At 39.5% G+C, this 21800-nt stretch overlaps 2 protein-coding genes across 2 annotated transcripts in view; one reads left to right on the top strand and one right to left on the bottom strand.

Moving 5' to 3' along the window:
* Positions 1-159: 159 nt before the first annotated feature.
* LOC110985932 (acyltransferase PGAP2-like) lies at positions 160-4635 on the top strand. Its single transcript, XM_022247404.2, has 5 exons — positions 160-482; positions 1089-1350; positions 1616-1710; positions 1982-2090; positions 2515-4635. The coding sequence occupies exons 1-5, from the start codon at positions 327-329 to the stop codon at positions 2664-2666; spliced, it is 774 nt and encodes a 257-aa protein (XP_022103096.1). The 5' UTR covers positions 160-326; the 3' UTR covers positions 2667-4635.
* dync2h1 (dynein cytoplasmic 2 heavy chain 1) overlaps positions 4309-21800 on the bottom strand; it is a 36652-nt gene continuing 19160 nt past the window's right edge. The window contains exons 41-71 of the mRNA XM_087132620.1: positions 21070-21302; positions 20295-20517; positions 19825-19967; positions 19077-19319; positions 18557-18694; positions 18117-18391; positions 17744-17867; positions 17305-17426; positions 16723-16936; positions 16009-16260; positions 15392-15412; positions 14346-14444; positions 13875-13998; positions 13435-13598; positions 13179-13298; positions 12484-12762; positions 11985-12140; positions 11751-11870; positions 11448-11579; positions 11032-11104; positions 10730-10890; positions 10381-10506; positions 10013-10123; positions 9030-9267; positions 8582-8784; positions 8225-8446; positions 7821-8039; positions 7211-7410; positions 7019-7100; positions 6565-6681; positions 4309-6111 (exon numbers count right to left, since the gene is read on the bottom strand). Of these exons, the coding sequence (XP_086988746.1) occupies positions 5953-6111; positions 6565-6681; positions 7019-7100; positions 7211-7410; positions 7821-8039; positions 8225-8446; positions 8582-8784; positions 9030-9267; positions 10013-10123; positions 10381-10506; positions 10730-10890; positions 11032-11104; positions 11448-11579; positions 11751-11870; positions 11985-12140; positions 12484-12762; positions 13179-13298; positions 13435-13598; positions 13875-13998; positions 14346-14444; positions 15392-15412; positions 16009-16260; positions 16723-16936; positions 17305-17426; positions 17744-17867; positions 18117-18391; positions 18557-18694; positions 19077-19319; positions 19825-19967; positions 20295-20517; positions 21070-21302 (5093 nt within the window). The 3' untranslated portion in view covers positions 4309-5952. The remainder of the gene's footprint in view (positions 6112-6564; positions 6682-7018; positions 7101-7210; positions 7411-7820; positions 8040-8224; positions 8447-8581; positions 8785-9029; positions 9268-10012; positions 10124-10380; positions 10507-10729; positions 10891-11031; positions 11105-11447; positions 11580-11750; positions 11871-11984; positions 12141-12483; positions 12763-13178; positions 13299-13434; positions 13599-13874; positions 13999-14345; positions 14445-15391; positions 15413-16008; positions 16261-16722; positions 16937-17304; positions 17427-17743; positions 17868-18116; positions 18392-18556; positions 18695-19076; positions 19320-19824; positions 19968-20294; positions 20518-21069; positions 21303-21800) is intronic.

Genomic DNA, 21800 nt, shown 5'->3' with positions numbered 1-21800 from the left:
AGAGGTTTCAGATAACTACCTTAGTCGGATAACCTGCCTCACAAGTTGAAAATTCACATTCAAGTTATGCACCCATTTTGTTAAGATGAGAAGGGGCCCATACATTTGTAGCCAAAACCGAATGAAATACAAACTGTTGAGGGCGCTACGACACGCGGTGGGAAAAACACTTGGGTAACACCAACAGTATAACAGGATCACACCGGTGGAAAAACACCAGGCCTTACACTTCTTCCAGAGAAATCAGTACTGATTTAGGCCCACGCACTCTAACTTTTTTTTGCTGCATTTGCCTTCGGCCAATTGAGAGAATTGCCCTTTTTCTGATGGGAAATCGATCTAAAATCGCTTCCAGAATGATCCGATTTTCGCTGAGGACCCTGGCATTAGTCACTTCAAGTTGTCCGCTCATTGGTTTTGTGTTGTGTGTCTTGATTTCGATTTGGAAGGACTTTTATGGAGTCAACCATACGCATTGCAATGTGAGTGACAAGTTTATCATAATGTTTCATTCAGGTTTTTGATGACGGCTGGCATTGTCGTTGTCAATCAATGTGCCAATAATTATCAAAGTTACATAGAAAGCGTTTCTAGGCTATAGCCATGACCATGATGACCAACTTTTGCGGCCCTTTGCAACTTCAATAGGCCTGGGCCCTGTGCTTACTTTGATTAGTCCTACTGTAAGAGAGTAAGGAAGAGAGGACAGAAACAGTTCCAAACCTGGTTATCTAGGCATCACTTGACCTCATCAGACAATGTTAGAATGGTCTAAAACTCCTATTGTTTTAAAGTTAATGTGCTAATGCTCACCCTGCTAAATTTGACTGATAGGACATACTAATATTGCTTTCTGATGGCTAATATATGACTGCAGGGATATACACAGAATTCTTATAAGTTGCTGGATGATCCCTACTTGTATTATATTCTCCAGCCCAGTATTTAATAACTTATGCATTGTCCATGCAAAAAGCAGGACCTCCCTCACAATTCCACAGAATCTGTATATCAATGGTGTTTTTTATCTATTTGTGTTATTTAATATTTGTTTTCCACTTTGATTCTAATTTTTTTTTCTCTTGCAGGTTTACAATTTTCTACCCTCCATTAGTGCCAGCATTGGTAACTTCACACCACAGCGCTATATATGGCGCATTGCTGTGGCTTTACACGTCACTCCTAGAATTCTCTTTGCTGTCCTGTGGTACACTTGGCACCGCCAGGATCTTCATAACTGGAGTTCCAATCCAAGTTACAGGACTCTGTGTCGAGTCAACCTTGGGTTTTGCCTGATGGAGTTGTCTTGTCTGGTTGGTCTAACCTACGTCTCATCTAATGATGATTACAGTAAGAGTTCTCTTGCCAAAGCCTTCCTATGCTTCCAGTCAGCATTTATTTACCCACAGTCTGATAGACGGAGTTCAAGATTTCAACTGAGAAAACGTGTCTACAGGAGGTATTCACCTCAGACATATGTCCAAGCTGTTAATACACATTTAGATACACAACTTTAAATTCTCTGGTAAGTTATGAAAATATGGTTGTCCAGTATCCTGTTACAAAAGACGCACCTTTTTTATTGTTTAGTGATATAACTTTTGTCTATTTTCAGGTATACATGAGAAGTGTTTTATTTTCTTTGTGATCTTTGCTGTGCTGCACATGATCTCAACTTGCTGTCTGTGTCACAAGAGAAAAGCTCCCATGGTACGGACTTCATTTAATGTCCTCTTCAGAGGACTATAATGGCATGTGATTTGACATAATACTTTAGAATGGCTGGTCATAGACGTTCTGGTCGAAGCCTGCTGTGGTTCCTACAATTGCCAGCATTCCTAGGGAAGGACAGTAGAAAAACAAATTAATTTCAACTTAAGTAATGTTAATTTAAATCTTGTGAAACAGTCCATTACTTGTCCTTGGCTCATATCAATTCTATGTTTCATTGTGCTTGTAACCTCTTCGTTCCTTCTCACAGCATCAATATTCCTACCAGTACAAGCTCTACTTGTTTGGAACATTTGTAGCATCCATCATCAGCTTTTCATATCTCTTTGATAGACATAATCGCTACTGTGAGCCCTATGGTAAGCACCCAAATAACATTTGGTCGAAGACTGATTGGATCTTCAGGAGTTCGCTCACCCCATTCCTCAAGTGCTCTTCTCAAGTCTCATCTTCAAAGTTTCAAGGATTTGTAAAAACTGAATATTACATTTCCTCTAAATCTGAAAAATAAATTCAAATTAACCTGATCGGCATTAATTTATTTTATTCTCCAGTTGGGATATGATCCAAGGCTTGCTATTTTTATTTCCAGAAGTCACCAATTGTAGCTTATCAACTTGTCTACGGTTGTATTCACAGCCAATATTCTTTGATTGACTGATGCTCATCAATTTCTATCTTCATTATGATTGACAACCTCATCCCTGTAACAGCTGAATTTAAACCCTAGCTATGCATCTGGTCTTAAGTTTATTATCGTTTCTAATGTTTCTCTTCCAACAGTCTACAGTGTCTTTGCATTCTTTGAATATCTGTGTGTCGTGAGCAACATCGCTTTCCACACCACAATCATTTTGGATGTCAGAGATCACGCAGTCATTATAACCAACTCGCAGGTGGACGAAGATGTGTTGAATGGTTACCTAGCCTATTGATGGGGACAACACATATCACAGACTCAAAGATCACACCAAGCATCTGTATTTGAATTAATGACATTTGGTCAATGTCAAATTATAAGCCAATTTATGGTCTGCTGTAAGAACACTTACAGTTCAAGTTGATCAAAAACAGTCATTGTTAATCAAAGCAAAGAAATCTGTTGGAGCATTTGCAACTTGCATCTCAATGTCAGGGGTACTTGTGCTGCCTGTTAGAGCAGAATTCACTGTTCAAATGGACTATTCCCTAGGCTCGGTGGCAGTAACAGACCTGTGTAAACTCCCCAGGTATCTGAGATGGTCTCAGGAATGCTTTATTGGAATGCATAAATGGAGGTATTTATAATGTATCACCTTGAGACCTGTCTTGATGCATGTGCATGCTGTTATCGCTGCTGTGTAAAGAAGTTACTCTGCTGCAATATAAGTCATCAAAACAGAATTTATACATTTTGTTTGTAACTCAGAAATTACGTGTACAAACAAAAGTGCTCTCGTCCAACATTTGACCTTGCCAAACACCATGCACCAACTTCAGAATATAGTGGTGTATTTCTTTAAAGGGTAGAACCCATTTTTAGGAGTTTGAATGTAAAGAGTCTATTTTGTACATTTTGAATCTTTAGTCAAATGATTCAACTCCTGCAAAGTGACTTTATCTTCACTAACTTTAGTTCATAAAAACGTGTATCTTAAGAATTATCAAAACATATATTTATTTTCTTATTGGAACATAGGGGTTTAGTTTCATTTGAGTGTCACAAGGAATAACAAATATTCAACACTGACAAGGGGGGATATATGTGATTTGCAGTCACATGGTCGTTCTATTTAATGATACAGTTTTCTCATCTCTGAAACTTTATTGTGTCCTCTACAATAGTTGTAAGAGCAAGGGTTCACAATGGAGTGCATACCGTGGCAAAAAGCTAGCTCTTACCTCAGCAAAAGCTGGGCATTCTACTGTACTCATGAAGGAATCTTAAACCATAGAGTTTGCAATTGCCATCAGTCAGGAACAGATCACATTGCCCAGTGGTCAAAAGCAACAAACCAAAGTCTGTGAGAGCACTCAATTATCGTTTGAATATGCGTGTATTTAACCGGTCTTCAACCTCATTGTTACAAAGAACCACAGAGAAAAGGAGACAAGAGTAATTGTGTTGAAGAAAAAACAAATGTCTAACAAGGCCAGTGGGTGGTGCAATATGCACTACGTTTTCTCTTCCGAGTCTTTCTTTTTATATTCCTGTAGTATGTTTGATTGTTCAATGAATTGATAATTATGCAAGTAAAATAATTAGACTAAAGACACCAGTCATTGTATGTTGTCACAATGGTTGCATTTCCATGAAAAGATAATGTCAAGTTGGACAAGTTAGTTTTGTCATTTAACTTGTGTTCATGTGTGCTCTTTTTTTATATTTGCAGAAATAGTGAATATGTCAATGTGATTACCAACCAACTCAGTATTAGTGTATTAAACTAACCAGGTTATTTGATTTTGTGGCTGGATTAGTAGCTAACTCACGTTCCGGCATTTTTTTGTTGGTAGAATCTCAGTTTTTGATTTTGCAATTGGAAAGAATTTTGATAGTCTGCATGATGTAAAGAGACACCTGAACAATACTCAGACTTATTCCAAGGTTTCTGTTTATTGCTACACTTCCCACAGTTGTCTTCTTTTAATTTTATAAAATAGAGTATTTGTATAATTCAGTCAAAGTATGATAAACAAAACTGCATACGATGCTACTGGAAAGAAATAGGTCACACAATTTGTCCTGTGGTTTCTGTTAAACACCGTGCATAATTCCTATGTAACCAGTATCAGTCATGACTAGTAAAAATTATCTCCGGAGTAAGGCGTCTCCAAAAACTTTGTTCATTCCTTAGATGAATGTATTACTGCCTGTAAAAAGTTGTATGGATTAAATGAAGGCTTTTGCTACCAAAATCAAAAGGTGTTGCAAGCGTGTTTGTTCTCAAATTTTGAAGTGCAGACATCTTGACCGCTTACTCAACAAGAATGACCATGCTTGGCTTGGTATTTCCAAACCCCAAATGCTAAAAGTCATATCACTGGGAACACGGTCTGCAGTATGAATTGGGAGAGAGAAGTTTCAAATGAAAACAGCTGAGAAATAACCTACAAAGACAAACCTTTGTTTCTGTTAACTAATAATGATTTTGTCAACTGACGTGTTAGTATAGTGCCTATGTTGCAATTGTGGAACGCATGAAGTTCTCAAAGGAGTGCTCCAAATTAAATAATGTTAAAGTGAAGAGAGATTTACTTTTCTAGATTGCTGCTGAGCAATAGAGTTTACGAATGTAGGACAACTTTCAGGACTTTGCGGTCGTTACTAACTCTATCAATTATAGTAAGGAATCATTCCATAAAATAGTTAAGTACTTTGTTGCCCTCACCTCTGAAACCAATTATATACACTGGGCAAACCATTCACACACTTCACGAGAAAAACCTAGATGCCACTATATACAAACTTTCCTTTCATCTACAAATTGCAGTCAACATAATATACACTGATAACTCTCAAACAAATGTATGTCTATTGTTTACAGCAGAATTATACATCCTGATCAATGTCTATTTATGGCCAAAACAACGGAATTTCTTTGTTTTCAATCCCAGATTTGAAAGGAACATTCAATTCATAGCACATCCAACTTTGGCAAAACTCAAAAAAAAAAAAAAAAGTTGATCATAACTTTTTTTTGAAAATAAACAGTGCATTTTGTGTCTACATGTATCCTTTTTTATATTTGAAACATTTAGCAACTCAGAAAGAAGATCTACAACAGGTAATACATTCACACGCATAAAACTTTGATGGAAAATAGACTTCAAATGCCTCTTCAATGGAATGTTCCTTTGAATCATTCAAACTTGAAAATGTCATTCATGATAAATTATAGCCCAATAGAACTATTTCAAAGATGGATTTAATTTAGCCCAGTAGAAGTTCAAACATCCAGCAAAACTAAGAACAGATATTGTCTTCTAAATGTAGTTCTAGTGCAAGTAGATCACACTAGTGATTCACACTAGTGATCTGTGCATGTGTACAAATTTAAATGACCGGTCGGAGATCACAACGACAACATTCTGTTCATTCTCAGCGCCTGAGTCAGAGATTCTGAGGATGTATTGAGACTGTCTGCTATCAATCTGTCACTTTTTTTCACCCGTTCCCACAACTCTGGCAGGTATTGAGATTATTGTGATGTAATCATGGTCAGTCATAGCCAGTCTAATTCACAGGCTTTTCAGGAAGAGTGCGGCTCCCGTCTGCACCCAATGTTCCTGATCCCCACCACAAGGCACAGCTAGATGAGTGACAATCTTCTCTCTGTCTGAGCTGTAGTAAACAGGTAGAGAGATGCTTTCCTCTGGACCATACGGTTCACTGGAATCCTGAGAACAATGACAAAAGGAAATATTGACTCTACAAGACACAGCTGTCTAATCTGGTGGTCCTGGTAGTCGACGCCAGGCAGTTCAAACAATGATTTTGTCCCAAACTTAAATATAAAGAGTTCTTTTACTTTATCAGTTGAGAAGCATGTAACAATCTATTGTTCTTGTGTAACACCACCATGTTCCCTGATTTCATCCATCTCTTGATCTGCCTTCCCCTCTTTCTCACATGATGACATTCCCATGTCGGCTGAACTAAGAAATCGGTATGTATGTGCCTTAGATATGGTGATCTATCATGGCCGACTTCAATCCTGGTCAGGTTAGCAACACGAATACTGAAGATCCCTTTATCATGATCTATCAATACTTATCTGGGGCCAGGAAGAAATGGAACAATGACTTCTTCCAAGCGTCCTGCTGGTTACATATCTCTCTGGTCTACTTTACCTTAAGAACCCATGCAACTGTGCATGTGGGCACAGTGCAGACACTGGGTGAATCCCTCTGGTTTTCAGACAGCCTCGATCCATCAAATGTACAACCCTCTAACTGGAGCCCACCAATCTAAGCCAAGAGCAAATCAGACATGACAAAGGGTCATTGAGAAGGGTGCAACTTATGTCTTTCTAGGGGCTGGACAATTTATGTTATTTCCTCAATAAAAACTGAAGTTGAGACTAATTTAGGGCTTAAAGTACTAAAACAAAGACTTGAAACACAAGATGGATTTAAGGGGTGTGATATTGTAAGCTTGCCTCACACAACACAATCTTGTTACCCCAAAGAGGAAATGATCAAGATGTGTGGATACTTAAGATAACAGTTATAAGTTAAGGAAATGGGTTGACTGGGAGTGAGGACCACAGTAAATGGTTTAACTGTGGTAAAATTCTGAACTAACCTTGACTTGGTGCCTGGCACCCGAGATGCTTCCACCCCAACGACAGACAAACTTGAGATTGTCCATCGATGTCTTGATATCTCTGTCCAAATCAAGTACAACAAATGAGCAGAGCATAAGAAATAGGATGAATGGGCTGATCAATTCTGATTTAATTCCAGTCAAACGTCTTATTAAAATGGCTGTACATACCTGGCCGTTTGCTGTCTCAGTGCATTGAGGAACGTATCTGGATGAAATAGCTCTGACAGATCCAGGGTTTCATTCAACAAGGACCTAGACTCCGTCTTCTGAACCCACCCCTGAATGGCCATGGTACGGGCCACTAGAGTACGCAGATACTGTATGGGATCCTCTGGACCATCCCACCTACTCAGCCAATCTAGGGGTGTCTACAAACAAAAGAAAAATAACATTATTTAGAAATCAATCTCCCTCTCTCACAAGTACCTATTTCCTCTCCCTGTAAAATTACAAATTATAAAATATTTGATATGCAACTGATCAATATTTCCAAAAATGTAAAAGAAATTACCTGGCTTCCTTATTACCGTTGTAATGATGTTATGAGTGTTGAATGTAATAAGAAAAACTTTTTTACAAGTACACCACATAACACTATTTCAGTTTCACTGTGAATAAGTAGAACCATGCATCTATAACCAACCATGAAAAGATCAATTCAAATACAGCCTGTAACACTGATTCCCCATTTTACTTGTCCAAATACTTGCAACTAATCAAGCACAAGACTCAAGAGGGTCTATTTCACTTCAGACAAGGTAAATGAGTTCAACGTTACCTCTTGTTTGAGCAGCAATGAAGCCAACTTCTGCACCTCGCTAGTGAGCAGTGTGGTGCCACGGATCACCTTGCTGAGAGCAGCCAGCGTGGAATGAACAAACTGGACGAGTGTGATGGCATTGTATCTCTCTAGCTGGATGAAAGAGGTGACTGGACTCTCAGAATTGCCCGACTTCTCACTGGGAGGCTGTAATTTCATTTGGATCAGCTGTGAACCCTGATGAAAAAAGCACACATTTCAATTTTAGAGAGAACTTATTAACGAAGTTCTACCCATGTGAAACATCTGAAAACAAAATTGTCAATCAATTAAGACATTGGAAATTTAAGAAAAACACTTGTGTTTTCAATTTAATCCCAAAATATGATTTTCTGAATGCTTATTCATCCCAGTCTTCATACCTGGTTGAGTTTCTTCCACAGGTTCAAGATGGGTCCCAGTTCTGTGTTCCATCGATCTATATCAAACTTGACTGCAGTTTCATCAAGACGCCGCAGGATCTTGAGCTGTGAGATGACCTGGCTGCTGATGATACGCTGTGAGGAACGCTCAATGTTGGCTGGCAGGCCAAAATAGGATGGCTTGTCATCTTCAGGGAAGGACTTGATCATGTCAGTGTATTCCTGAACAACAAGAGACAAAAAGCTCCATGAAACACACGGGAACTTGCGGCTATCTATTTAATTTCTGCTTGAGCTGAAAACAACTTCAAGGTTAAATTGGTTCCAAAGCCGTAACCACAGCCAGCGGTAACTTACCCTGTAGTAAGCTGAGGAAGGAACACTCACTCCTGAAGCTATCTTCTTGGGTTTTCTTGAACCTCCTCCTGTCAGGGTGTCCTTGTTGAAGTACTGAGATAGGTAGGATCGTAGAACTCGCATATCAAAAGGGTTATCCACACGACCACCATAGATGGCATTCTCAAACAGTCCATGAATGAAGTCCCATTTCATTTCTTTGCCTGTAGGAATGAGACAATTAAAGAAACGTTAAACACAATTAGAAATGCAAACAAAAACACAACTGTTTTTTCCGAAGTTACTCGTCACTTTCCATTTAAGCTGTCTCTACCACTTAGAGCAACCATTTCTTCAAACCAATTGTCCTGCATACTCTCAATGCCATTTTCACAGCCTCAGGAATGTCTTCCTTCAAAAAGTACTTCAGACTTTCAAGGTTAAAATGGCATTAGAATGATTGACTTACTTTTACTCTTGGACAGGCGATTGATAATGTCAGCACCTGCTCTTAGGTCTGAGAGCGAGAACTCGTAGAACTTGGTCCATCCCTGTGGGATAAAGTTACGTCTCTCTTGGCAGACAGCATGGAACCAAGCCAAGGCAAACAGGGCCTGAGCACGGATGGTGTTGTTATCCTTGGAGATAAACTCAGGAGACCAGGACTCGTAGCTACGAAGGAGGTTCTTCTTGATACCAGGTGGGGCCTGAAATAAAAAGATACAACTCCTTACACAGAAACTGTCATTGCATTTTTACTTCAGATGAAGGTTCATAAGGTGAAGTCTTACTCTTTTGGCAAAGAGGATTTCAATATAAATGTAAATAATATATTAGAAAACGTAGTAGTTTGAGATGTAGGAATACATGGGTGAGTTTGAAAGTTTAAATGCAAATACATGTAGTTTTGATTGAATTTTAAAGGAATTTAAATATGTCAAAATGTACTTATGTGACAAATAATACAATCTCCCATTTCCAAGACGGAGAAACCTGTTATCAAACTACCGCACCTATGACTGTCACTTATCTACCGTCATTTTAAAAACAGAACTTTTTGGGGGGGATGTAGTATTTTGACTGTTCATTACTATGACAGCTGGACAGTGTGTATAGCACTCTAGCTCTGTTAATGCCTTGTGCCCATTAGCATATGTGCCACAATACACTTCTTGACCATTGATCCTACGAGGCACCTATCATACAATACCACGGGGAGAGTTAGATATACTGTCGAACCTGTTAAAGGCACAGATAATATAATCTAATATATATCTAGGAAATGTTCACACCCCAATATTTTCATTTTATTCCTGATAACACAAGGCTCCTGTTCTAACAAGGTAATTTACAAAGTTCAAGGGACCTCTTACTGACGAGGTTTGACTGCACATCAAAAGACAACTTGAATTTCTGTAATACCTTAAGGAAGTTTGACATAAACATTCTTACCTCATATGTGATCTTTAGACTGGACTGAAGTAGGATGGTAGGGAACTTGGGATGACTTTCAGCTGTCAACCACAGACGGAACTTCTCATGGGGCTCAAGTGTGTTTATCTCCTACAAATAGTAGTGTTCATTGCACATTAGTTTCAAGACAATTTCAACCTTGCCAGTGTTACATTTCTACAATAATTTATCCAACTGTCCAAAACAAGTTTGCAAACACAGGAAAGTTTGTCTCCAACTATCAAAGCCTTGAAATGTTTTCTTTATTTTGGAAAATGTGTACAGCCCTACTTCTGAATGGGTGATTGAGAGGTCCAAATTCACTACAACTTTCCAGTTTGCGACCGTCTGTCCATCAGCCATCATACCTTCTCTAGAACCGGTAGCCAGGATGTAACCAGATGGAGATTCTTCAAGCACAGCCACTCTCCATTACGAGCACAATCATGCAAAAGCTGCATAGCAATGTTTGCCTGCCCCTGACCCATGGCAACCTGGTCAAGCAAGAAGTCAGATGTCAAAGGTTACACATAGGTGAAATTTTGGCAAGTAAAACAGATCTGATTGAGCTCAGACTCAAACTCAAGATGTCTGGCCTGCCAACTCTAAGCTGTGGTAGACCAACACTGCTATCCATCAAAAGTAAACCAAGTGCATTTGTCCACGTCATTGGGCATCATTTTACTCTTGATGTGATGAGGCACATTGTATGCTAACCTGGTGATACTTCTCAGCTCCAATGACTTCATTAGCCAGTTCTTGTAGTTCTTGTGACGGGTCAGCACCAGGTGAGATGATGACCAGAATGGGTTCAGTAGGCACTGTCTCCTGGCACAGTCGCTTCAGGTTGAGTGTCGGAGGAGACAGCTCCTTCATACCTACAGACCAAGGGATACACAGTCACATCACTGAGGAAAACTCAGACGATATCTGATACATAGCTTAAAGTACACAGTTCCTCAGAGATTTCTTACATACCACACAGCCTTCCAATAAGAAACTCAATGCACTGAACTCACCCAGGACTCTGCAAGCAAACATAGCCATGGAGCTCTGCAATCTGTCTGGTCGAAGAGCTTGCACCACCAGTGTCTAAACAAAATAAGCAAAGATAAACAGCTATCACTAGAAGTAATTGAATTCATTGTTGGAACATTCATAACTGAGCAGCTTCTTCAACTGGGCATCTTGTACATTACTGAGTACTTGCAACAAGGAGAAAGCAAATGCATTTTTCTTACTGATATTTCAGGCTTTCATGCCTGATTAATGAAATCTTACAGATGAACAGACTGATGCATCTTCAAGCTTTATTGATAATTTCCTGTGACTGAGAATGGAAATGAGGTCCCTGTTCCAAAGCTCAGGTTAGTTTCTGGGATCTCTTACAGCGAGCTTTGCAGCTAGCTTTAACATCGAGTTATTTTTCTTCTACCTGTTGAAATGGTGAGATCGTCTTGTCTAGACTTGATGGGAATTCTTGCTCACACTGAGAGCTCCTTGAGAAGGAGGACCAGAGGCTGGAGTCAGACAGGCTCAAGTTCTGGTACAACTGGGTGAAATTGGACTGACAAAAGACACATTAGCAAAGATGTTTAATTCCTCAAACTCCTGGCTTAGAGGTATATCAAACACTTATTCATTCTTTCAAAATTTATCAAAAATATTTCCATGCACGAATAACCAATATTTTAACACTAGATTGTGAGATATTGAGACTTATATGAACCTGACTGACCTTGAGGACTAAGACAGCTTGGACTCTGTCTTGATCTATCCAACTGGGTAAGGCATCTCTTGACTTACTGGCGTCAGACTTGACATCGGACACAATCTGACCCAAGAATGCCTCCCATTCCTATTAGAAAACCAAAAAGTCAGAGCTATTAAAAACGGATACAATCATCAATATTATTTCTTTGATACAAAGAATCCTTTGGATGATTTCACTTGATGTTTCTAATGAACTTACATTTTCCTTGAAGTGATGAGCATGCATGCCGTGTACCAGATGGAGGGCAAACATGAGGCGATCTGCCTTAAAGAGTGACCTGCAGACATACTCATAGATGAGATTCTGTAAGGAGATACCCAGCTTCTGGATACGCATCTCAGTGCTGCTACCATCCTGTGATGACAATCATGCAAGGAGGTTTGTAAGTGTCCAGAAATCTAATATAAGGGCAGACAGCTGGTAAACATTTCTCATGGCAAAACCTACATCAGGAGGATTCCAAGAATGCATCTTGAATTAGTTTAAATCTTAATTTCATTTTGTTTTCTGTTTAACTGTTTCAAGCACAGATCACAACAACACACTAAGGGATGAATATGATGATTAAATTAACCATAAAACTGGCTGAGATAAATCTCACCCTTGGTACAACCTGATATTCGATTTAAAAACTGAAAATGATTTACAAAAGCTTACTCTAATGTGACAAATGTTTCTTCTATCATCAAGTACTTACAGTTCTTCCTTCCAGTGCCCTCAGGAACAGCCTCAAGAATGCCCCGAGGCTGAAGCGATACATGTTATTCAGCTTAGCCAGGTCGCTGATGACAAAGAACAAGGTGCTACCGTTCTCTGCCAGGGGCAAGTAGGCGGATCTCTCCTGGTCTAAGGACGCCTGGAGATTGACCGATTCCTCCAACGAGTTGGAGATGGTCTGGCTGCTCTCTTTGGTCTTGTTTAGGGATTCTAAGAGGGCTTTGTTCTCTAAGATATTGCCTTCAGATTTAGCTAGAGTCTAGGGAAAAACGGAAAAGAAAAAGTTCATCGATTCTCAAGATAAACAAAGCAAATGTAAAAAGGGTAATGTTGAGGCTCTACACTGGACGTTTTTTGTTTGAGTTTTTATATGTGTAAGCACGGACAAGTGGTTCAGCTTAATCCATTTACATTTTGTAGGTACCTTACCTTTCAATATCATTGAGAGGCTGTTGTGTCACAAGACGGGTCTAGGCTGCTGAGTTGGTGGAGTGAATGGTATTTCATTGATTCATATAATGCTCTAGACAAACTGATTTGCTTCATTCATTTTTCAAACTGATTCACAAAACCTGGTGGAATTCCCTTTTCATATATTTAAGGCTGCAACTGTTATGTTCCGATAGACAGTGCAAACATTTTAGGAGTTGAAGCAAAGAGATGAGAGAGTGATACCTCGAGAAGGGATTCCTCCAGTTCAGCCAGTTGGATCTTGAGGTCTTCCTCTTGCTTCAATAGTTCTGTCTTACGGACCTCCAACTCTGGCTTTTCATGCTGGATGGTGTTAGCCAACAACTGAAGAAAGAAGCAACAAAAACAAGCTCAAGTACTAAGACTAGAAAGAAGGAAAACTTGTGAAACTGAATGAACGAGTGAAAGGAAGCACCTCTTGTGCAATACCACATGCAATCAGTCAATGTTTTCTACCCACCTGACCAGTCAAGCCTGCCCTGGTTGTGGTGAAGTTAACTTCTGAGATGATTGAAGCCGCATCAGGTGGGATCTCAGGGTTAGGGTTGCGTGTGGTCATAAACAAACGGAAATCCTCATTGTAGTCGATTACCTTGTCTCCAATCTGAATCACAAACCGTGGTCCTGAATCCATAGAATAAGAAGTTGGTTCCGAAAAACACTCATCTTAAAATGGGCGAAAAGAATGTACACTCTGTGACGGGCAAGACTACATGCCATCTAAACATTCAGATATTTCCTGACTGTAAGTGTAGAAAATTTCGGCTGAAAAGAATAAAAAGTATGGGATGAACAGATATTGTTATGGACGCATCTTTCTTCTTACCTAAGCATGCGCAATGGTTGAGATATTAAAACTATGAGATCTTCAGAGGTAGCGATAAAAATGGCATGATTTACCTTGACTGACTAGATCAGCTCTGAGGAGCGGGAATAGGATCGGTTCAATACCGTCCATCTCCTGAATCAACAGAGTCTTGCCAAAGCGGACAGCCAACTCCAAGGCTGTGGTGAAGTTAGCATCCTGAAAGTAATGTAAAAAATCACTGGTAAGATGAAGATACTGAAGGGTACTAACATGAACAAGCATTAGACGGAACTCACAGGATATCAATTCAACTCATTCTTTTCACAAAGTGGGTGGCTCTTCAGGAAAAAAAAAAGACTTTCAAGCACCTAATAAATAATCAATTATATTCAGGATTTTGTTTCTAGAGTTTTGGTTGAAAGATATTCCAGGTACTTTCACAAGGAACTTTAGGGATTTTGAAACAAACTAAGTTTTTCCTGGAATTTGAGTCATAATTTGTCAAGAGTTTGAAGGCTGTTTCCCATGTTTCACTCCCAAAGGAAAACAGGAAAGATACATACCTGCTGGTTGACCACCTCTAATCTGGCCTCTTTCAGATGCGTCTTGAGCCATTCAGTGGCCCTAGAAGATGGATCTACCAAGAATGGTCTCAAGGAACTCTGTTATCACAGGCAAAATGGAAACAAGTTGATAAACTACTGATGAGATCACCTTGCAAAGTACAGGAGCCTCATCAGACATACGCTAAGTGTGCATGAAAACACCATCCCAAGCTGTCATGACTTATTCCATTATTGAATTTGGAACACCTGTCATATTCCATGCATTTTCTTTTAGTTACAGGCTACACAAACATCCGTCAAGTTTGTTCTCTGACATTCAAGTCCTGCTGTGTTTTTCACATTGGATAAACATCAGCAAGGAGTAAAGTAAACACACCACAGACTCCCATCTCAGTGTTCCAAGGAATACAACACGATCACATGGCTCTATTAGCCATCAAGATAGACCTACTGCACGTCAAAGACAGTGCCCATTGCCAATGTTTTCATGAAGATGCATCACCATTTTCATATCTAATCCATGAATCACATGTCTACATTAAACACATTGAAGCTCACAAGCAAGTTTGACATTCACACGTCTTTACAAGTCTTTTCCACACATGTAAAATAAAAACAGCATCTCAGATTTTAACTATTTTTATGACACAGTTTATGATTATTAATTCTAATCAGCTAAGCAAGAATCAGCCAAACCTTGAAGAGCAAACAATCTTGGGTTGAAATTCATACCACAAAATCCATGCTATCAACTGAAGCCGTACAAAAGATAATGGGATGGATATCACAACTCGTCATTTCAATCCATCACAGAGTAACAGCGACTTTATACTGGTGCCAATTCCTTCGGAACTCACAGTTTGTTCCAACTACAACTAAAATACTAATGTTAAAATCACCAAAAGGTTAAAGTTGGATGAGAAATTAAGCTAGAATAGAAACAAAGTAGCATAATGGAAGGGTGCAAGAAAAACAGCCACAAAAAGAAGTTAAGTGAGGTAAGCAAGCAAGTAATGATGGTGATTGCAAATCAATTATCTTACCGCAACAGGCAGGTTGTTAATCTTTGTTGGTCGGTAACATCATCAACATTAGGGGCAGCATTCCAAGGTAGGTGGTGGTATTGACAAAAGCAAGGTAAGCAATGAGCAGCCATGGAATCAATATGGGTAACATGCAAAGGATTGGGGCGAGTGAACAGGTAACAATGGAAATAAACAATACTGCTTGATCCATCAATGACTGAATTAAATGATTCAAAGACAACGCAGGTTTGTATTAGATAAACAATTAAATATGCATGGTTTGAAAATGCAAGAAAAAGCATTACATCATTACCATTAAACTTTGAAACAAAACTTTATTGTTCAGTAAAAAATTGAATTAAAGTATCAGTGAGCAAATTCAACTAAGAAACTGCAAGCATGGTACATCGCCGCAGCTTCTCAAAGTGTCACTTTGGTATCATCATTTATCAATGGTTCAAATAACAATGTTAAAGGCACAATGAAATATCTGCCAAATATAACATAAATCCTTAGAAATAAATTTTTTCTAAAAAGAAAAATCAAGTTTTAATTGAACTGGAAAAATCATATCAAATATTACAACATAAACCGACATGTAAGAAACCCAATCCTGACAACCCAGAATGACCAACCTGTAAGATAACCACAGCATTCTCCATGGAGAGATCATCGCTAGGCAACCCCTCCCCTTTCCAGATCAACTGTTCACTCTCTGTGCTCAGGAATCGTCTCATATCAAACTTCTCCAACCCGGCTAGCTCTGCCCAGGAGTTGAGCTTAGCACGCCGTTCATCCTCGGGAGCTGAGGACAGATAGGTGATGAAGCCGGCTGCAATCTGAGCCTTCTTGGGAAGTGTTTCTAGGTCTGTCTGCAGCTCCGTCACCTTGGACAAGAAAGCATGCAAATCTTGATTTGATGTAAAACTCTTTTTAAAACTTCAAGCCAGCATGGCCAAGTCGGCAGTAAGACTGGAATGAAAAATTCAGGATAGGAAAGGGAATTCTAGCTAGAAACTACATAAAGCTAAGTAGAGTATCAAGTATAAATTTGGTCTGTCTAAAACAAGTCTTTCTGGTTCAGAAATACAAACGCCTTTCATGTGCATTATACAAAATATTATATCAAACTCTGGAAGTTAAGGTTAGTTTGTTTTTTCCAAAAGGAAAACACTGACTGTATCCGAGGATATTTTGGAAGAAAACTTTCTGCACTTATGTAACAGGGGATTATAATCTCTAAATTACCCTTACCGTAAGCATCTGACCACACAAAATCTCTAGTGGACATCTAGTTCACCAGTATTAAACACTGTTACTGAGACCATGAAGTCTGAGAGTCTACTTACCTGTGTACTCCACCTCTGGTATTCCCCGTCCAGTTTACCAATGAGATTCTCAGCCGTTTGGATGGTTTCTTGCTCTTTCTCTAGTTCCAGTTTTAGCTTGGTCGCTTCCTCATTCAACTTCTGGAATTTCCTCTTGTATTCCTCCACACGTCGGTCAACGTCCTCCAGTCCTTTCTGAAGCTTCTCCATCTTAGCCATGGCTTTCTGAAGATTCCTGAAAAAGACAGATTTTTCTGGAGTTAGTCTGTGGGGTACATTACTCATCAGCAGGATATTGATCCAACTCCTGAGTAAATTCCTTATACTGTTTCCAAATGACCATTCTTCCAAGTTTGCAAACATATTGGGCATTCAATAAACAAGTCTGTTTTAAAGGAAACATTTATTACAAAATCTGAACTGGGGCCATAAGATGAATTTTCATATCCTTTAAGAGACTACAAATGTGAGCAGGCATGGGCAATTTTGAAATGTTCTTGTATGTTAACGTTTTCAATGATGGACTGCTAACTTGTCTTCTGAGGGTGTCCCATCACGTGAAACTGATAAATAAATGAAGAATGTCTTGAAGTAACAACTTACTTTTTGAGATGGTTCTGTTCAGCTTCCAGAGGGCCTATTTTCTCCAGTGCATGTGAATACATGACATTGGCTTTCACCCATTGAGCCAATGGTGCAGCAGCAACACTAGCTCTCTTGGCATTCTAACAAACAATGACAGCAACATTACTAGCATCAGGTCTCTAGGACATTCTGACATAAACAAATTGGCCAAACTAACATCAACGATGATCACAGTTGGAATTTGGTCAGACAGCCCAGAAAAGAACCGGTGGTCATGATTCTGAGCCATTTGGAAACACTGGGAAGAGAGCATGGTTCTTTCAGGCATTCAAGAATATGAAGATGAAGTTGTTACTGAATTTTTCCAAAGAGTAAAACCCCCCTGCTCTTGTTGCCAAGACTGACCTCCCCAAATTAGTCCTTCAATTAACATGAAGCAATTCGTGTCTTGTCTTACATGAGGGTCAAAGGAGGCTGAGTTTCTATCCAGAAGTTCCTCCACCCCTGCTCTGATTTCAGCTGAAATATTACGGGCGTTGAAGTTAGCAATGTCCTCCTTGATGCCACGCTTGGCCAGAAAGCTGCGTCAAGAGAAAACATTCAATTAAACATACAATAAGAATTCAAGGATTTTGGGAGAGAAGAGAAGGATGGACTAATCAGACAATTCATATTGCGTAATTGTCTCACAGATCATGCACCAAATTAACACTGAAAAAATAGCTACAGTAAAATATGAATACAAGACAGAAACCAATGTTTCCGTGTTTAACCATCATCACAAAGAAACTGAAATGAATTGACTGATGAGAAACACAACTCAGAGTTACCTTTTCATGCTGACCCAGGATGTATCAAAGATTCCCATGAGTCTCAAGACTCCCTCTAGGATGTCTCGGATGACATTCGGCGGTGCTCTCAATGCTCGTATCTCACTCAGACTCTCTGGTTTGATGCTACCAACGGCCGACTTGGCTGCTTGCACTTGAGGTTCAATCTCAGCCAGCTCCAAATCGATGCTGCGTTTACGTTTGTCCAGTTTCTGGTTCTCCTCATCAGCTTGCTGTTTGAGGATCTCAATTTCCTGCCTCTGCTTTCCAGCATTCTGACAGGTAAAGAAGATGAGTAGCAAAACTGAACAATTACTGAGAAGAATCAGGTATCAATTTGAAAACAGGATTAACAATATTAAATCTGGATTTCCAGGTCTGAACCTCAATTCGGCACATATTTCGTTTACAACTTGGAAATATTTCAAGCGTTCTTTTACCTCCATACTTGTCTGGATCTTCTTGAGTGCCTCATCAGCTTCTCTCTGTTTCTCAGCCAACGTGACGCTCTGCTCGGCTGCCTTTCTATTCAGCTCAGCAACGAGTGCTTTGGCCTCATTCAGTTTTGACACACCAGCCTTGGGGTTAAAAAATCAACACAGACCTATCGGTCAAAATAAAGTGACAAAAATCTATACATGAAAACACTACGAATATGTAACACTTCAAGAGCCTCCTGTAAGGAGTTTTCAGCCACGTGTCTTAGGTTACTACGTGTAGCTACTAAATTATTCTCAAGATAAAATGCTGGTAATATTTGATTTCCACATAAAAGCATGCTTGAATAATATCCACCGTAGCTACAGAACTGGACAGAGTTCCTTCCACCAGGTAGTTGCTGACTTAGCCTGCATCTAAATCTGTTGTCTAGAGCTAGGTCTAGGTACTGGAAATACGTGGACATGTACTAACAACAGACAAAATGGCAGCTCAGGAACCTTGTTTAGGACATGGCCTAACCTTCAAGTGCTTCTGTCTGAGTTCCACCCCAGCTTTCTTCTTCTGATACACTGACATGTAGGTATGCAAGAAGGTCACATAACGACGTGGTGTGGAGTCATGCTGTGATGCCGATCTATGGATCTGTAGGAATGATTTGATGAGGTCATCCCCGCCTGACAACTTGCGATGACGCTTGCTCTCTTTGCCTTTATCTTTCTTATCACTGTCGGAAGGATGACTTCTCAGAAGCATCTTGGGTAACTACAGAACAGAAAACATTGGTATTTTTTTAACACAAAAAAAAGCACGCTTTACATTGAAATGTGAATAGCAACCCGAAACAAAAAAGAACCAGCATGTTTTAATTCAGACGTCATATTTAAAGGCTTGGCTCAATTTGATTTGCATTTGGTGGGAAATGTCAAATACTTGGAAACACTTGAGGAAAGTTGGCCAATTTTTCCTTTTGCATTTTGTGGAAATGTAAAAAAAATTGACCTATCATGATAGAATCATATCTATGCAGCTAATGAAACATTGTCCAATAGCGTGATATACAAAAATGAAAAGGAACAAACAAAACTCAAGATAGGAATGCCATAGAGTTGTCTACGGCACACAGCTAACACAGAAATGGCAATAGGTCTAATGGAACTTTTTGGAAGACAATTAATTATGAAGAGATAACTTTAATCCTAAGAACAAAAGTGGAAGCGGTGCAGGACGGGAAGATAACAAGCTTTAAGAAAGTTGAGGACAGACCTACCTCCCTCATACTGTCCTTGCTCCAACCTTCCATCCACTGCACAGAACATTTCTTGTACAGAGCTGGGTTGCTCTGACAATTCATGGTGAAAGAAGAGTTCTTGCAGTCCATGATCAGTATAATGTGAAGGTTGATGAGAATTCCTGACAAGGGGAATTTGAAGGAAGCTTAAAACTTGCATATTTGTCACCAAAAAATCAGTCACAGCATAGAAATGCACACCAATCTGAACACAAGGTCAGGTGATATGTTGATGTACAGAAATGCCAAACATTGGTGCAAAATTAATTGTTGCAACATTTTCAGTGAGTCATGACACTTCACCAGGTGCCATCACAGATGTGGTATCAAAAAGAATAAGAGCTTGTTCTTAAATAATCCAAGGGATAAACTCAGTTTCTCAAGGCTTAACCCCTTACAGGAGTCATGGGAATTTGTACAAAACTATATGATTCATACAAATAACTTACGTGATGCAAAGTAGCTGGCTAGTGTTCCCCTGAATCCTTCATCGGAGGCCTGGTCTCTGATTGGAGCCAGGAGAGGTTCCAGCTCCTCTGGTGAGTACAATCCAGGAATCTCTCCAGCTGATAGCAGGCTGTTGATGAGTTCTAGGAACTGAGGATGGCTGAAGTGATGGTCCTCTAGGAGAAGGGCTACCTGCTGGCCTTCAACACCTGCTAACTGCATCACCTGGATTACAAATACAGAGAGATAACACACACAACAAAAAATCAACTGATTTCAAAGAAAAACAAAGACTGTTTGGCTCTTTTCTGGTTTACATATACAACCAGAAGGTAAACAAAACACTTCCATTTTATATAAGAAAGATTCAGAAAAAAAGGCAGCTTGAAAACTTGATTACAGTTGATAAACAAACTCTGAGTAGGCCTTGCACATCACAGCAGTTGTAAAGCCATTTATCTATCTTTCCCACTGAGAACATTTTTATAATTGAACAAATTATCACATGGGTGGTAATTATTGCCTTCTTAAGTTCCAATTCCAAATACTTTTAACTGGGAAATATAACAGAATCACAAAAATCATCCAGGAAATGATTCATAAATCAACAAATCGCATCATATTTACAGTTGCAACTCTGGTATTTTGGTTTTTATATGTAGTCTTACACCGGGCCTATAAATTAAAAGTACACAGAATTCAATGAATATCATAAATTCAATGATACTTAAACTACCAGTTTAGAAACTTGTCATTGTCCGACAGACTCAAACCTACCCCTTTAAGATCATTCTTGAACTGCTTCATGCTGTAGTTTCTAGACATCTTAGGAGTGAATAGTTCCATACGATGACAGTGAGTAACTAGGGTGACGGCAGTGCGACGCCCCACCCCACTACAACCAGCCATGAGCAGCGAACCACCAGGCTGAGACAGGACACGGTCAACATGGGCTACGTACTCCAAGACCTCACGGAATATCTGAATGTTTATGTCACGATTCTCACGAGCTGAGAGGACAAGGAAAAAACAACTGATGATGATAATAATGATGACCATATAAGTACCAAAATTACAAGAGGAAAGCGGGCTCTTATTATCACTCTGCCCACTCAGGGGGCCACAAACAATCCTTGAAACCTCCTATGATCCCTGGGGAGAATGAAGCACAAATGGCCACTTCAATGAAAAAATCATCTCTGCCCTCTCGGGTACCCCTTTGGATTCCTGGATGGAGAGAAGTAGTTGTGAGTAAAATGACTCCCCAAAGTCACAACACTGACCCCTGACCCTATGTTTGTGGGACCACTAGTCCACATGCCTTATATTGTAACTTTCAACTTGATCTCTGCAATGCAGCTGAAAAGCTCAGAGGAAGGCCCACTTTCATGAATTTTACGCTAACAGAGACTCCAAATATTTCATGGAGACCATAAGCAGTAAGCACAGCAGAAGGCACATCTACGTCAGAGGGAAAATTTACTTAAACTATTGATGTAACAACAGAA

Source organism: Acanthaster planci, linkage group LG02, assembly GCF_054643075.1.
Source record: "Acanthaster planci isolate LZ-2023a linkage group LG02, COTS_SCS, whole genome shotgun sequence".
Taxonomy (NCBI): Eukaryota; Metazoa; Echinodermata; class Asteroidea; order Valvatida; family Acanthasteridae; genus Acanthaster; species Acanthaster planci.
The sequence above is the reverse complement of the archived record's forward strand: the minus strand, read 5'-3'. Positions and strand labels throughout refer to the sequence as shown.